This window comes from Scylla paramamosain, chromosome 19, assembly GCF_035594125.1.
Source record: "Scylla paramamosain isolate STU-SP2022 chromosome 19, ASM3559412v1, whole genome shotgun sequence".
Classification (NCBI taxonomy): Eukaryota; Metazoa; Arthropoda; class Malacostraca; order Decapoda; family Portunidae; genus Scylla; species Scylla paramamosain.
Genome location: NC_087169.1, coordinates 9,321,145 through 9,336,384, shown reverse-complemented (window position 1 = coordinate 9,336,384; position 15,240 = coordinate 9,321,145). Strand labels below are relative to the sequence as shown.

Genomic DNA, 15,240 nt, shown 5'->3' with positions numbered 1-15,240 from the left:
TCTTTTCTCTTGTCTTCACAAGGAGTGGTCATGGCAAAAGATCTTCCACCTCTATCAAAATACAGTCAAGTTGCCACTAATGCACAGTATTCTAATGCAAATTGCATCTAATGTGAGGGGTCAGTTTGCCTCCATCTCATACTGTAACACAAAGACTTAAAAGTCTAATATGGTGATGGATTGCAACAAATTACAGAGAAGTCTGTAACACAAGGCAGAGTAACACTAATGTTGGGGGGGGGGTTGCTAACATCCTTAACCTTTATCCATGAGCCAACAAAGTAGAGTGAGGAAAACAGCAACCTCAGAATTGATGAAAGAAATTATTTACAAGCAAGAAATTGAGAAATGTGCATAAATGTGTTAGGTACATATAGTATGGGAATATGGAGGTGGCAGTGGCAAGGGGCTAAGGTGAGTTGCCATCTTTCTCTTGACATGGAATGATTCGATGCTAAGTACTGGTGTGAGTTGTTGAGGCTGGTTACTGGTTGTCTGACATTATCTTCACTGGAAAAAAATAATAATAAAAATAAATAAATAGTAATAATAAAAAAAAAAAAATCTGAAACCTGAAAAGTATCTGGGCTCAGTGTAAAATATTAAAATTTTATGAATAGTGTCTTTTGTATATGTTAGATATGAATAGCAGGATAATAGATTTTAGAGTTGCTGCACAATTATAATCATAACTATCATAACTACTTGCACAATACCGATAGTAGACAGCCTGTCTTCACTTCATCTTTGGAGAATGATGGCCTAATGTAACATAGATGGAATACAGCAGATGTGATTAGGACAAAGACAGCACATCAAGGAATGTCATCTCATCAACATAATAACATAGAATGCAACTTGCCACTTTATTCTGTATATACTATTAATATGTATATATAGGAAACCCAAAACCCAATCTAATAGAGAATTAACTTATGACATTAGCTGTGTGATACTAGCAAATAACTGAAATTTTTGTAACCTGCCCTTCTTTTTTCTACTTCCTTGTGTAGTGTGCAGACCTTTCTACAGTACAGGGTGCCAGAAACCAGATAACTAGATGACTAATGGTAACACTATTTCAGATTTCACCAAAAGTGATGTGTCATTAAGTAGATTATGTTTTGTCGGTATAAGGTCTTCATCTGCCAGCATATAGAAATAATGACTTAAAAGGTGCAAGAATAAGATATGTATGATAGATTACGAATGATAAACTTGCTTGGAGAATGTAAATAGTATGTGTAATGGATTTTATGGATTCTTAGTTTAAATTAATTAATGTGAATTTAATCTTCCCAAGAATGATTTTGAGGCCATGGAGAGGAGAAAGGCAAGAAGTGTGGGTGAGCTGGCCACATGCTGTCACCCTCCTGCTCACAGCTCCCTTGCTGACTTCCGCTTTGTTCCAAGCAGCTCTGGGTCAGTTCAGTCTGATTTTCCTTCCAAGCAGAAAAGCAGAAATTCTGGTAAGTTAATCAAAACCACTCAATAGTCAAACACCATATCATAATAGATATTTATATAAATATAAGGTAGAAGCTTGAAATTGTTACTTTTATTATTATTGTCACCTACTTATTTTTTATTACAGTAGTTGTATTATATGTTGAATATGATCCTGATCTTACTCATGATATTTTCTTCCTAGTTAGGCTTTTACATAATCATCTTTTGATAAGGAATAAACTTACCCTTCATATAAATCTACACCATTGTTATACTTTTCATACTGCTTTATTTGAATTATTCTTCACTGCAACAATTATCTGCATGACCTGCTTACTGTCTCAGAAGCAACACCATCCATTTTATCCTTGTCTTCACAGTTTCATTTATATATTTTATATCCTAATTCTGAGATTATGACAAGTTCTTTTGTTTCCTTCCTTTCTATATCACATCTGGCATACTTTGCTGTGGGTTTTTAGACTTTTTTTTTCTATTTAAACAAATATTTACAGAAGGGCTTAAAATTCCATGTTGAGTATGGAATTATTTAAAAAGCCTGTGATAATATTATTTACAGGGAATAACACTATATATAAGTAACATAAAGATAATAATACAGAATAATGAAATATATTAATGTAAGACTAAAATTTAAAAGTGCCAGTGGGGACAGGTGCGTGCTATGCCAGCTGTGGGCTGCCAGCTTCATCTGGTGTGTGGACATGTCCTGCACTTGGGGCGTGGCCACTGTGAACATGTTCCACAACCGTGAAGTCCTGGTTGTGTTGGTGCACTGGTGTTGGCTAGAGTGAGGCACCTTCACTAGCTCGTCACTACTAGCTGCAGCTCTGGTGCACCTCTGCACTGTGTGTGGCAGCAGCCTCACGGGGTCAAGGTGGAGGACCCTCTGCACCTGAGTTTTGTGGCACACTACCAGTGCTAACACATCCTGGTGGTGCTCCACTGGTCACTGGTGCTGGGTGCTGTGGGTCCTTGTTGGTGGCCACCAAGTGCAAGGCTCGCTGCTGCACAGCATCCAGTCTCTGCATGTGGGTGGCGGCACTTGACATCCAGGACAGGGCACCGTACTCCATACATGGGCGTATCTGTGCCCTGTATAGCGTGAGGATGCCCTGTGGGTCGAGGGTGTTTGCCATCCTGCGCAGGGCAGAGACTCGGAGAGAGGTCTGGCAGGCGACAACAGTGATGTGGTGATTGAAGTGTAGGCCGCAGTCCACAGACATGCCCAGGATCTTGATGTAATCCTGGAGTGGCAGGCTCTTGCCTCCAAAACACAGCTGTCTTGAGACTGTGTGTAAGGCACCTGGGGACTGTGAGATGACCATTGCCTGTGTCTTCTTAGGAGCGAAGTTAACCTGCCACATCTTTCCCCACTGCTCCACCAGTCCGAGCTGCCTGTTGAGCTCAGTGACGGCACGCTGACTATTGAGGCAGCAGTAGGAGCGGGAGAGTGTGCAGTCATTGGCGTTTGCTGCCACAGATGACAGCTGCCAGAGGAGGTCGTCGATGTATATGTTCCATAGGGCTGGGCCCAAGACGAAACCTTGTGGGACTGAGGCTTGGACAGGTGAAGGCCTTGATGATTGCCCGTTGACTACTATCTGAAGGGTCCTACTCTGGAGGTAATCTTCGAGCAGCATTAGCAGGTCACCTTGGACACCCTTGGCGCGAAGCTTTTCAACATGCCCTGCGTGCCAGATCCTGTCGAAAGCCCCAGCAATGTCCAGGGCCACCACAATGGTGTCTAGGCCTTCTTCCAGGGCATCTTGCCAGTCCTTGGAGATGATGAGGAGGAGGTCTGCAGTGGATCAGCCAGGCCTGAAGCCAAACTGCCTGTCTGAGAGGAGATGGTTCTTGCTCAGGTGTTGGCAGATTACAGCAGACACTATTTGATCCAGCAACTTGCTCACCACTGAGCAGGGAGATGGGTCTGTAGTTGCTGGACTCAGACCTTGAGTTTTTCTTGTGGACTGGGACCACATGCACTTCCTTCCATACTGAGGGCCACTTCTCCCTCAGGCAAGATGTGAATGAGAGAATGAGAATGATAGAATGTGATGTGGTGAGAGGAGTTGACAGCTCTCTAGCGCAGTGCTTGAGGAGCCGTAGGCTGACATCATCTGGGCCTGTGGCTTTACCCACATCCACCGCACTGAGTAGCCGCTCAGCCTGTTCTGCTGTCACCAAGACAGTGGTGACAGTGTAATCAGTTTCTGGGGCTAGCTGTGGTACAGGTCATGCTGGGTCATCAACCTTCATCTTGTTGGCGAAAAGCTCGGCGAGGGGTGTGGCCTTGTCTACACTGCTTGTGGCGATGGATCCGTCAGGTCAGGTGAATGGAGGAAGAGTTGTGGTGACATGCTCCTTGCTGCTCCTTCACCAGATTCCACCAGGTCTTGTTGCCAACACCTGGGCAACTGAGCTTTTGCCTTCTGTCCTCCCTTAGCTGATTCTTCACACATCTGCAGATGAACGTCAGCCTTTTACACGCCTCCTGGTGCAGCGTCTTGTTCTTGTGTGATGGGTGTTGCTTGTACCTCACCCATTGCCCATTGATCTGCTTGATTGAGCTGCTGGCAGCTGATGCTGGCTTTGGGTAGGTCTGTCACCACAGGATCCAGCAGCCCTCCCCGCTCGTGTGTAGGGAAGGTGACATGGTTGGTCTGGCCCTGAACAGCCAGGAGATTACTGAAGGCATCCTGCTCCATGTGGAAGTTCAGGTCCCCCACTATCATCACATGGGAACACTTGTGATGCTGGTGCAGGGTGTCGAGTTCCTCCGTCAGGAAGTCTAGCAGGGCTTGTCCTTGTCTCGGGGAGCAGTATATGACACAGAGGAGAAGCCCACTGTTGTCTGCAAGTACCACCCTGAAGAACAGTGCCTCCATCAGGTGTGGCACGGCTACCTCGAGTTCCTGTGTTTGAAGGCCATCATTAAAACAGGCAGTGACGCCTCTGCTTGCTCTATTTTCTCGGTCCATCCTCACCTATGGGGAGTAGCCTGATATTTTGCCAAACGTTGGGTCCACCTCTTTACTCAGCCATGTTTCTGTCACTGCGACAATGTCAGCACTATGTCTCAGCACAAAATTGTGGCTAAGGTCACCCACATTGGTGTGGAGTCCTCTCATGTTGGCAGAGACCATGGTCAGGTGACAGCTGGGGTGTCTGTTCCCTTGCCTCCTCCTGTTGGGTTGGGAGTGAGGTGTGGTGGTGAGGCGAGATGTGTTGGTGTCTGCCCTGCCACGAGGAGGGATTCCAGCTTGGGTAGTGACCGGGTTGAGGCTGCCAGGAAGGCTGGAATGGGGGCCTGAAAGGGCTGCTGGGGGTGGGGAAGTTGTTACCGCACTAAATCCTCCGTCAGAACCCTCATGAACATTCTCTCCTGCCTTTGTTCCTGGTGTTTGTCAGCAGCGTGGCTGTAGCACATCTCAGCTCTGTGTCCAGGGCAGAAGCAGTAGTCACATCAGACCCTTTGCTCTCCCCTGTGCCTCACTGGGTACGCGGATAGCTGCGGCTGAGTCATGCAAGGAGGAGGGACAGGTTGCTGGTCAGGTGTGTTGGGGTGACTTCCTGCTCGTCGCTGGCCACGTCGCTGTTGCTGAGTCTTCCTGCTTCCATTGTTGTTTTTGTTGTTGTTGCTCCTATTGCTATTATTGTTGTTGTTGTTACTACTGCTGCTGCTGTTACTACTGCTGTTGCTGCTGGTAGTACTGCTGCTGTTTCTCCTGCTGTTGTTGCTGCTGCTGCTACTACTACTGTTGTTGTTGCTGCTGCTGTTGTTACTGTTGTTGTTTCTGCTGTTGTTGTTACTGTTGCTGCTGCTATTGTTATTGGTGGTAATGGTAGTGTTGGTGCTACCTGAGGTTGTGGTAGTGGTGGCAGTGGTGGGGGGTACTGCCGCTGTGGTGAAGGTGTCTGCTACTCTTATGAGAGGCTTAGGACTCCCAGATTGCCACCACTGCCTCCAGTGGTCCAAGGAGGCACATGCCTTCTCCTAGGTCCTCAGGATAGAGGAGGGAGTAGCAGTAGTCGCAATAGAGCTGCTGGAGACTCCTGCGTCTGCTTTCTTACACTCCATGAGGACCTCCATGAGCTCTTGGAGTTCTGCCACGTGTGTGTGTTTATTGAGAATCCAGTCCCTTTGTAGTGTGAGGGACTGAATTATGTTATTTTTGTTTGTTACCTCCTTCTGTAGGCATAGGGTGTAGGAGATGAGATCCTCCTTATCCATCTCCCTGTAGTGCTACTGCTCGTCCACATCTATGTCTGCGTCTGCATCGCCACCAACGTTGCTTTCATTGGGGGCAGCAAGTGTGGTGGGAGCATTTTCGTTAGGATCCAGAGGGAGGTAAACTGTGTGTCTTCGCACGAATAGACATCATGGTCTCCGAGGCAGGATGAGTGGCAGACAATGAGGCACTCATTTCTGCCTTTGCATCTAACATAAGGTGCATTCTTGACCGCAGCCTTCCCACAGACAGCACACCACTTTTGAGGGAAATACCTGGGAAGGTCTTGCCTCTTCATGGGCCTGTAATCCACCATTTCTGTACAGTTTCAGCAGGTGGTAGTGGTGGTGACAGCTGCATTGGTACATGCTAGGGATGGGTTGGGTGCGGTCAGGTCAATCAGGTCAGGCCAGGGTCTTGGCGCCAGAGTTAAGTGCTTTGGAAGGAGGGAGTGTGGGTGCAGCAGCTTGGGGTTAATTTCCCAGGGGATTTCCTTCCTTGGTTTGGGGAGGGGGAGACACAGTAGTGGGAGGGGTACAGAGACAGGACTCGTCTCAGTAACCCCTATATCCGCACAACACTGTACACTGTCACAACACTGTACCTCCTTCACTGTACTGTACACTTACACGTCACGTGTTGATGTGCTGGCAGGTGGGAGGGGTGTTGGATCACGCTAACTGCATATAAGATGAGACCATGTTGTTGGAGAGTATTGTCACAGTAACCCTTGCAGCCTTACAACACTATTCACTGCTACAACACTGAATCTCCATCACTGCACTGTATAGTATTATCCATCACTTTCAAATGTCATGTTGGTGTGCTGGCATGTGGAGGGTACCAGAGCACGCTGACTGTAGATGAAATGAGATCACGTGTGAGCTCAGTTATGGAGCGACCTGTGGACACGTCCTTACCCTGCGACCTTCTTATATTCCCTGTCATGTTTTGTTTTCTAACTTATGATTTAATAAGATTTATCCTTCCTTCATACCATTTTATACATTTTGTGTATTTCTTATATCATTTTTAACCTTTCTTTTTTTTTTACATCTTTTTCTCCTACATAAGGGGTCTCACATTTTCCTTTTTTCTTTTTTTGTTATTATTATTATTTCTAAGTATAAATTTTCATGTGCTTATAATTTTCATGGTGCATAATATGCATTTACATTATCACCTTGAAGAACAAGCAGAGTGTAATTTTTCCATAATGTACAGGAATACCATTGACTTATTGATATCCTTGGTTCCAAAACTCTGTTGGATTACCAATATTACACAGTTTGTAGTTATGTAATAGAAAAGAGTCATCAGATCTCTGGGTCAGTTTTATGGATAATGGACAAGAATCGATGATCAAAGCAATCATGTTTTCATGGTTGATGTAAATCAGTATTTTCAGCCAGCAGCAGATTAATATTATACACACCATATCTATTAGAATAGGAGTGTTGCATTTAGTCTAGAAATGCAATATATTATAATGTTTAAGATAAAGTCAAAAGATGATGATAGTCTCACACTGGCTGTTGGTTGGTATCTCTTAAATTCAATAGGTTTTGTGAACCTGTACTGCATACCATATTTAATGGTATAAGAAACCTAATATATATATATATATATATATATATATATATATATATATATATATATATATATATATATATATATATATATATATATATATGGGAACCTCTGTTCTCAAACAAGGAACCTATTCACCACCAAAATGAAGATGATCATAACATTGAGACATCTTGCTGCTGGGAAAATGCAGTTGAAGTAGTGATGGCATTGTGGGTCATCAGGAGAACTGCAGGAGGGTTGGGATTACTCCTGAGCATTGAATGAACTCTGTTTACAGTGAGGCTCTTCAATGGGATCACATTTAACTTAATTCAAAGATTGAATTACTATCTTACCCACTGTGTCTCTCCAAATATATAAAAATGAAGGAAATATTTATAGAAACTATGAATGGCAGTTTTTGCTATGCCTTTTATTATTTGAAATAAAATACTTTGTTCAAAAACTGAATTATGGTATGACAACCAAAGCAGTTTTGAGTAAAAAATTTAGTTATAAAATTGAATTGTTTGAAAAGGGAGGCATTCGGTAACTGAGATTCTACTGTATGTTTATGTGTACAGTAGAACCTCGGTTCACAAACCAATTCTGGGCCTTGGTTAGCAAACCAGATTCTTCGTGAACCAAGCCAATTTTTCCTTTGAAATGAATGTAAATACAATTAATCCCTTTCAGCCTCAGAAATATGGTATTTTTACATATTTAAGTGTTTTTTTTGTGGTGAATATAGAATGGAATTGAAGTACATATCTTTAAATAGAGAAAAATAACACTAAATTAAATAAAACTACTGTAATTTATCTTTGTTGTTTATAGTTGCTGGCACAGATAGATAATGAGGGAGAAGAGGAAGAGGAGGAAGCTACCAAATTTTGGGTAAAAGGCTGCTGTCTGCCTCCTCCACTCTGTGCTCCATACATTTTCTCTTTTTCTGTTAACTTATCTGAGAGAGAGAGAGAGAGAGAGAGAGAGAGAGAGAGAGAGAGAGAGAGAGAGAGAGAGAGAGAGAGAGAGAGAGAGAGAGCATCATCAGCAGTTGTCAAGGTCACTGGCTTACATACACAACTACAACTCATTCTCTCTCTCTCTCTCTCTCTCTCTCTCTCTCTCTCTCTCTCTCTCTCTCTCTCTCTCTCTCTCTCTCTCTCTCTCTCTCTCTCTCTCTCTCATTGCATCCTCAGCTTTTGTCAAGGTCACTGGCTATCACACAGCCATGACTCTCTCTCTCTCTCTCTCTCTCTCTCTCTCTCTCTCTCTCTCTCTCTCTCTCTCTCTCTCTCTCTCTCTCTCTCTCTCTCTCTCTCTCTCTCTCTCTCTCTCTCTCTCTCTCCCTCTCCCCCCCTCCCCCCTCTCTCTCTCTCTCTCTCTCTCTCTCTCTCTCTCTCTCTCCTCTCTCTCTCCTCTCTCTCTCTCTCTCTCTCTCTCTCTCTCTCTCTCTCTCTCTCTCTCTCCTCTCTCTCTCTCTCTCTCCCTCCCTCCCTCCCTCCCTCCCTCCCTCCCCCCCTCCCCCCCTCCCCCTCTCTCTCTCTCTCTCTCTCTCTCTCTCTCTCTCTCTCTCTCTCTCTCTCTCTCTCTCTCTCTCTCTCTCTCTCTCTCTCTCTCTCTCTCTCTCTCTCTCTCTCTCTCTCTCTCTCTCTGAATATAGTGAATTTTCATCTTTAGCAACCCTCTGGTTGCTAAAGAGAAGCACTGGCCAAGGGCAGCAAAACTGCTATAAAAAAAATGTGATCTGCCAGTCCCCAACAGAGTTGAAAGTGGTAGTAAAAAATTACAGGATAAGTGATTTGAAGCCTCTCTCTTTAAAGTGTTCAAGTCATAGGAAGGTGGAAATACAGAAGCATACTGAGAATTTCAGAGTTTATCAGAAAAAGGGATGAATGATTGAGAATATTGGTTAACTCTTGCATTAGAGAGGTGGACAGAATAGGGGTGAGAGAAATTAAAAAGTCTTGTGCAGTGAGGCTGCAGGAGGAGGGGAGGCATGCAGTTAACAACATTAGAAGAGCAGTTGGTATGAAAATAATGGTAGAAGATAGCAAGACATGCAGCATTGCGGCACTGAGAAAGAAGCTGAAGACAGTCATTTAGAGGAACAGAGTTGATGAGATGAAAAGGTTTTGATTCCACCCTGTCCAAAAGAGTGATATGAGTAGAACCCTTCCTTACATGTGAAGCATACATGGATGGATAAGATCCCTGAACAGAATTAGCAGCTGGTGAGGGGTGAAAAAAACTGGTGGACATGACTCAGAGCTCCTAACTTCTTATAAGCTGTTTTAGCTAGAGATGAGATGTGAAGTTTCCAGTTTAGATTATAAGTAAAGGAAAGACCGAGGATGTTCAGTGTTGAAGAGAGGGACAGTTAAGTGTCAACTGAAGAAGAGAGGATAGTTGTCTGGAAGGTTGTGTCGAGTTGATAGATGGAGGAATTGGGTTTTTGAGGTATTGAACAATGCTAAGTTTGCTTTGCCCCAATCAGAAATTTTAGAGAGATCAGAAGTCAGGCATTCTATGGTTTTTCTGCATGAACTGTTTACTTTCTGAGGGGTTGGATGTCCATGAAAAGACGTGAAAAAGTGCAGGGTGGTATCATCAGCATAGGAGTGGATAGGACAAGAAGTGTCAAGATACTTAGGCTTGATACAAGAAGAGCAGTCCAATCTGGGGACTTTCAGAAGGACAGTAACCATCTACCACAGCAGCAATAGAACGGTCAGAAGGGAAACTTGATAAAGTTACAGAAAGAAGGATAGAAGCTATAGGAGGGAAGTTTGGAAATCAAAGCTTTGTACCAGACTCTATCAAAAGCTTTTGATATGTCTAAGGCAACAGCAAAAGGTTCACCAAAAATTCTTAAAAGAGGATGACCAAGATTCAGTAAAGAAAGCCAAAAGATCACAGTAGAGCAGCTTAGATGGAAACTATACTAGTGATCAGGTAGAAGGTTGTGAAGTCATAGATGTTTAAAAATTTTTCTGTTGAGGATAGATTAAAAAACTTTAGAGAGGCAGGAAATTAGAGCAATAGGATGGTAGTTTGAGAGATGAAAATGGTCACCCTTTTCAGGAACATGCTGAATGTAGGCAAACTTCCAGCAAGATGGAAAGATAGATGTTGATAGATAAGAGTTGCTAGAGTTTAGCAAAGGTTTGAGTGAAGAGTTCGGCTTTAGAGATAGATGTGATAGCAGTGGTGCCATCAGGCTGAAATAAAGGAGGGAAAGAAGAAGCAACAAAGTTATTGGAAATATTTTTGGCTTGATGTCAGAAGTCACGAGGGGAGTTAGATCTTGAAAGATTTTGATGCTTTCTATTAATGAGGGAGTTTTTGGCTAGTTGGAGAACAGACTTGGTGTGGCTCTGGGCAGAAATTTAAAGTGCTTGAGATTCTGGTGATGGAAGGCTCAGGTAACTTTAGTGGGCTACCTCTCTATCATGTATACCATGAGAACAGGGGTGCTAATGATGAATAATGTCATTATTCATCATTACCAGCTGATTCTAGCTTAGTGCATCTGTGTGTGTGTGTGTGTGTGTGTGTGTGTGTGTGTGTGTGTGTGTGTGTATTTACTTAGTTGTATTTACCTAGTTGTGCTTTATGGGAAAAGAGCTATGCTCGTGCTGTCCCATCTCCATATCTTTTAATATCCAACTTAGCCTTGAATCCATGTATACTTTCTGCATTTACTATCTTCTCATCCAGAATGTTCCATACATCAATACTTCTATATGGGAAACTATACTTTTGACGTCTCTTCTACAAGCACTCCTCTTCAGCTTCTTTCCATGTCCTCTAGTGTCCCGTGTATCCCAGACTATTAAGTCTCTCCAGTCCACCTCCTCTACTCCCTCATATGCTTTATATATTGCAATCAGGTCTCCCCTTTCTCTCCTCTTTTCCAGTGTTGGTAGACGTATCCTTGCCAGTCTCTCTTTATATGACAAGTCCCTGATACTTGGTACCATCTTCATAGCTGCTCTCTGAACTCTCTCCAACTTCCTTATATTATATCCTTTTCCTTGTATGGTGACCACATTACTGCTGCATGTTCTAGTCTAGGTCTTATCAGTGCCACGATCATCTTCCTAACCATCTCTTCATCCATATATGCAAAGGCCTGCCTTATTCTTCTCAACAAGTTATAGGTTTCTCCTGTAATTTTGCTAATGTGTCTCTCCGGGGTCAGGTTTCCAGTCACTGTAACACCGAGATCCTTTTCCTCTTCTGCTCCACTCAACCTTACACCATTTAACACATAATTTCCTTTTACTCTTCTTGTACTTTTTCCAAATTCTATTACTTTATACTTCTTTAAATAAAATTCCATTTCCCATCTATAACTCCACTCTGATATCTTGTTCAGGTCTTTTTGTAACCTTCCACAGTCCTCTGCACTCTCAACTTTCTTCAGCAACTTTGCATCATCTGCACAAAGGCTCATGTAGCTGTTCACACTCTCCGTCATATCATTTATATAGACTGCAAAGATGATTGGTGCAAGTACTGAGCCTTGGGGTACTCCACTTATGACTTCCCTCCATGATGATTTTTGATCTTTTATCACTGTTCTCATTTCTCTGTCAAGAAATTTTCCATCCATCTCAGCAGGCACCCCCTTAGCCCACCATTATGCTTCAACTTCCACAACAATTTCCTGTGTGGCACTTTGTCAAAGGTCTAAATAAACACAATCAGCCCATCCATCTCTTTCTTGCATTATATCCACCACTCTAGAATAAAAACTCAGTAAGTTTGTAACACACAATCTCCTTCTCCTAAATCCAATTTGTTGCTTTATTATCACTTCATTTCCTTCCAGGTACTGCATCCATTTATCCTTCACCAATCTTTCACACATTTTGCACATCACACTTGTTAGAGACACAAGTCTATAGTTTAAGGGCTCCTCTTTACTACCACCTTCGTTGATTGGCACTAGGTTGGCTCTCTTCCATTCAATTGGGACTCTACTTTCAATTAGGGAGCTCTCAATGTATTACCCATGTCAACTGCTGATTGCACTCTTTTAGTATCCACCCTGACACTCCATCAGGTCCAGGGGCCTTCCTAACATCTAGTTCCTCCATCTGTTTCTGGACATCCTCTTCAGTCACTTGGATTTCCCCCAGACTCATTTCCTCACTCATCTCCCTCTGCCACACAAACGTTTTCTCTTTTTGTGAATACTGATTGAAAACTCCTGTTCATTATCTCTGCCATTTCAGCCAGATCTTCACACATTTGACCTTTCACCTTCAATCTGCTTATTCCTTCTCTATTTTTCGTTTTGCTGTTCACATATCTGAAAAATAGTTTTGGTTCCTCTTTGCATTTGTCCATAACATATTTCTCATAATTTTTCCTTTCTTCTCTAATAACCCTTACATATTCATTTCTTGTAGTTGTGTAGTTTTGCCATAGCTCCTGCGCATTTTTTTCTCCGCCATCGATTCCATACTGTTTCCCTCTCCTCCCTAGCTATTTCACATCTTCTATTATACCAGTCATTGTCTCTACTTTCGGTACATATCTTTTCACTCCCTCTTCATAAATATTGATGAAAGCTTCGCACTTGTTTTGCGCATTACTTGCTGTGATAAGTGTACTCCAGTCCGCTTCACCAAAGTATCTCCTCATATGTTCAAAATTTGATTTACCATAATTAAATCTTTCACTTTTATAATCTTAACATCTACTTTCCTCTTTTTTCTTTAATACAAAACCTTATCATGACGTGGTTGCTTTTTCCTAGTGGACAACTATAATTCATGTCTTCTATAATATCTTCTTTTGATAATACCAAATCAAGGCTTGGTGGCTCCTCTCCTCCTCTGTATCTATTGTTTTCCTCAACCCACTGTGTCATAATATTGTTCATTGCCAGTTTCTGAACCTTATCTCCCCATGAGTCTTCTCCTCCTCTTGTGTTCCACTCCCAATTTATCTCTTTACAATTAAAATCTCCCATTATAACAATTTTGTTGTTTTTGTTAATTTTCTTTATGAGCCATTCTTTTGTCTCACTCAGCAACTGTTCATGCTCTTGTCTATTCCAGGTCTTTGTTTTTGGTGGGACATACACCACTGTGACATATCATCTTCCTCTTATTCCATTTATTAGTTGTAAGTTTAGGCCTTCCACCAAGCTTTCTGCCTTTTCCACACTCTCCACCATGATACCCTTTTTAACAAGCATCATCACTCCACTTCCTCCTTTTCCACATCTGTTTCTTATCCACATATTGTACTTTCCCCCTCCTAAATTTGGTGTCTCTGAATCTCTTAGTTTAGTTTGTACCATTGCCATGATGCCTGGTTCATTTGCTTTTATAAATTCATTCACTCCATCCATCACGGAAACTAAAACATCCACATTAGTGTATGCCACTGTCCATGTCCCTCCCTCTCTTACAGCTGTGCCTCTGCACCTTTCACTCTTCGCATGTACCACTTCCTCAACCTTAGGTCCATTACTCTCCAGAAAAAAAAGTTCTTTTTCCTCTTGTGTTCTCTGTTCGTTCCTTTCTTTTGCTTCACTTCTCAATTCATTAAGTTTCTTCCTTTCTTCCTCGTTCATTTCTCTTCTAATCCAGACTTGTTTAAACTCGTTACTTTTGGCTAGCTTCCACGCATTTGCCAATGTTTCTTCAGCTGCTGTTTGGGATTTTAGTTTAATTTTCGATGGTCTACTTTTTCCTTGATTGTATTTTCCAATCCTGTACACCTTCCAGCTTTGTATCACCTTCGTTTATCTCACTCAGTACTAATCGAGCTGTTTCTCTTTGTTCTGCTTCTCTTTTATACCAATTTTTTATCTCACTTTCTTCCAGGCTAAAGATCATTATGCTCTTCTTTTTATCTACAGTGTTTCTTACCAGGTTTTCCTTTTCCTTTATTACCTTTATAACCTCTTTTGTCAAGCCTTCTTTACTCCTCTAGTCCTTCACTACTTCTGTATAACTTTTTTCTCCAACTCCTCGCACTTATTTACGGATCTTTCTGCCATTTCCTTAACTTGTTCTTGGCTTTCCTTAATTTGCTTATCCCTGTTTTTTGTCTTGGACTTCAATCTTTTTCATCCTTTCTTTCAGCATATTCATATGTATTTCTCTAGCCTTCATCGTTTTATCCATCATTCCCATTTTCATTTCCAGCATTCAAATTTGGTTTTCCTTATCATGTATCTCTTTCTGCAGCACTTTCTCTTCATTTTCTAATTCCTTTCTTAGTGTATTGTTTTCTTGTTCCAACCTCCCATTTTTTACTTCTAGGTCTCTTACCTTCTCCCATATCTCTTCAACCTTCACCTCCAGCATGGTTAATTCCCTTGCATTCAGTTTCTCCTGCAACTGGCCATCATCCTTTGCAAATCCACTAAAATCCAAGACTCCTCTTCCTGTGGGTGTCCTACTGGCTGCCATGATCAGCTGTCCAATGTAAACAAACCTTTTGGCTCTTGTTATGGACGCCAAAAAGAATAGTTTCCCACCTCTTTTGAATTATTTCCTTTCCTTTCAATTTTCTTACAAAATTTAACTTGAGACAGCAACTTTCAACCAGCACAACAACTCCTGTCATCCAGGAGCTCCTGTTGTACGTCTGTTTGCTAAGATGGTCCAAGTGTGTGTGTGTGTGTGTGTGTGTGTGGGAAGCACATAAACAAAATTATAGGAGAAACATATAATCTACTGAGAAACACCAAGATAGCATTCTCCTCTATTGATGAAGATATGATAAAAAAAACTGATAACAATGATGATACGTCTGAGATTGGAGTATGCAGCATTAGTGTGGTCGTCAAGTTTGAAAAAGGATACAAGAAAGTTAGAAAGAATCCAGAGAGCTGCAACTAAAATCCCTGCAAGCTTAAGAGAGTATAGTTATGAGGAAAGGTTAGAGATTGGGCCTGACTACACTAGAAAAAGGAGGGAAAGAGGTGATT

The 15,240-nt window shown here is 42.2% G+C and overlaps 1 protein-coding gene across 6 annotated transcripts in view; it reads left to right on the top strand.

Moving 5' to 3' along the window:
• Positions 1-15,240, top strand: part of LOC135109616 (uncharacterized) — a 375,792-nt gene that overhangs the window by 74,354 nt on the left and 286,198 nt on the right. For all 6 annotated transcript variants that reach the window (XM_064021045.1, XM_064021044.1, XM_064021043.1 and 3 more), the window contains exon 5: positions 1,304-1,469. In XM_064021045.1, the coding sequence (XP_063877115.1) occupies positions 1,304-1,469 (166 nt within the window). The remainder of the gene's footprint in view (positions 1-1,303; positions 1,470-15,240) is intronic.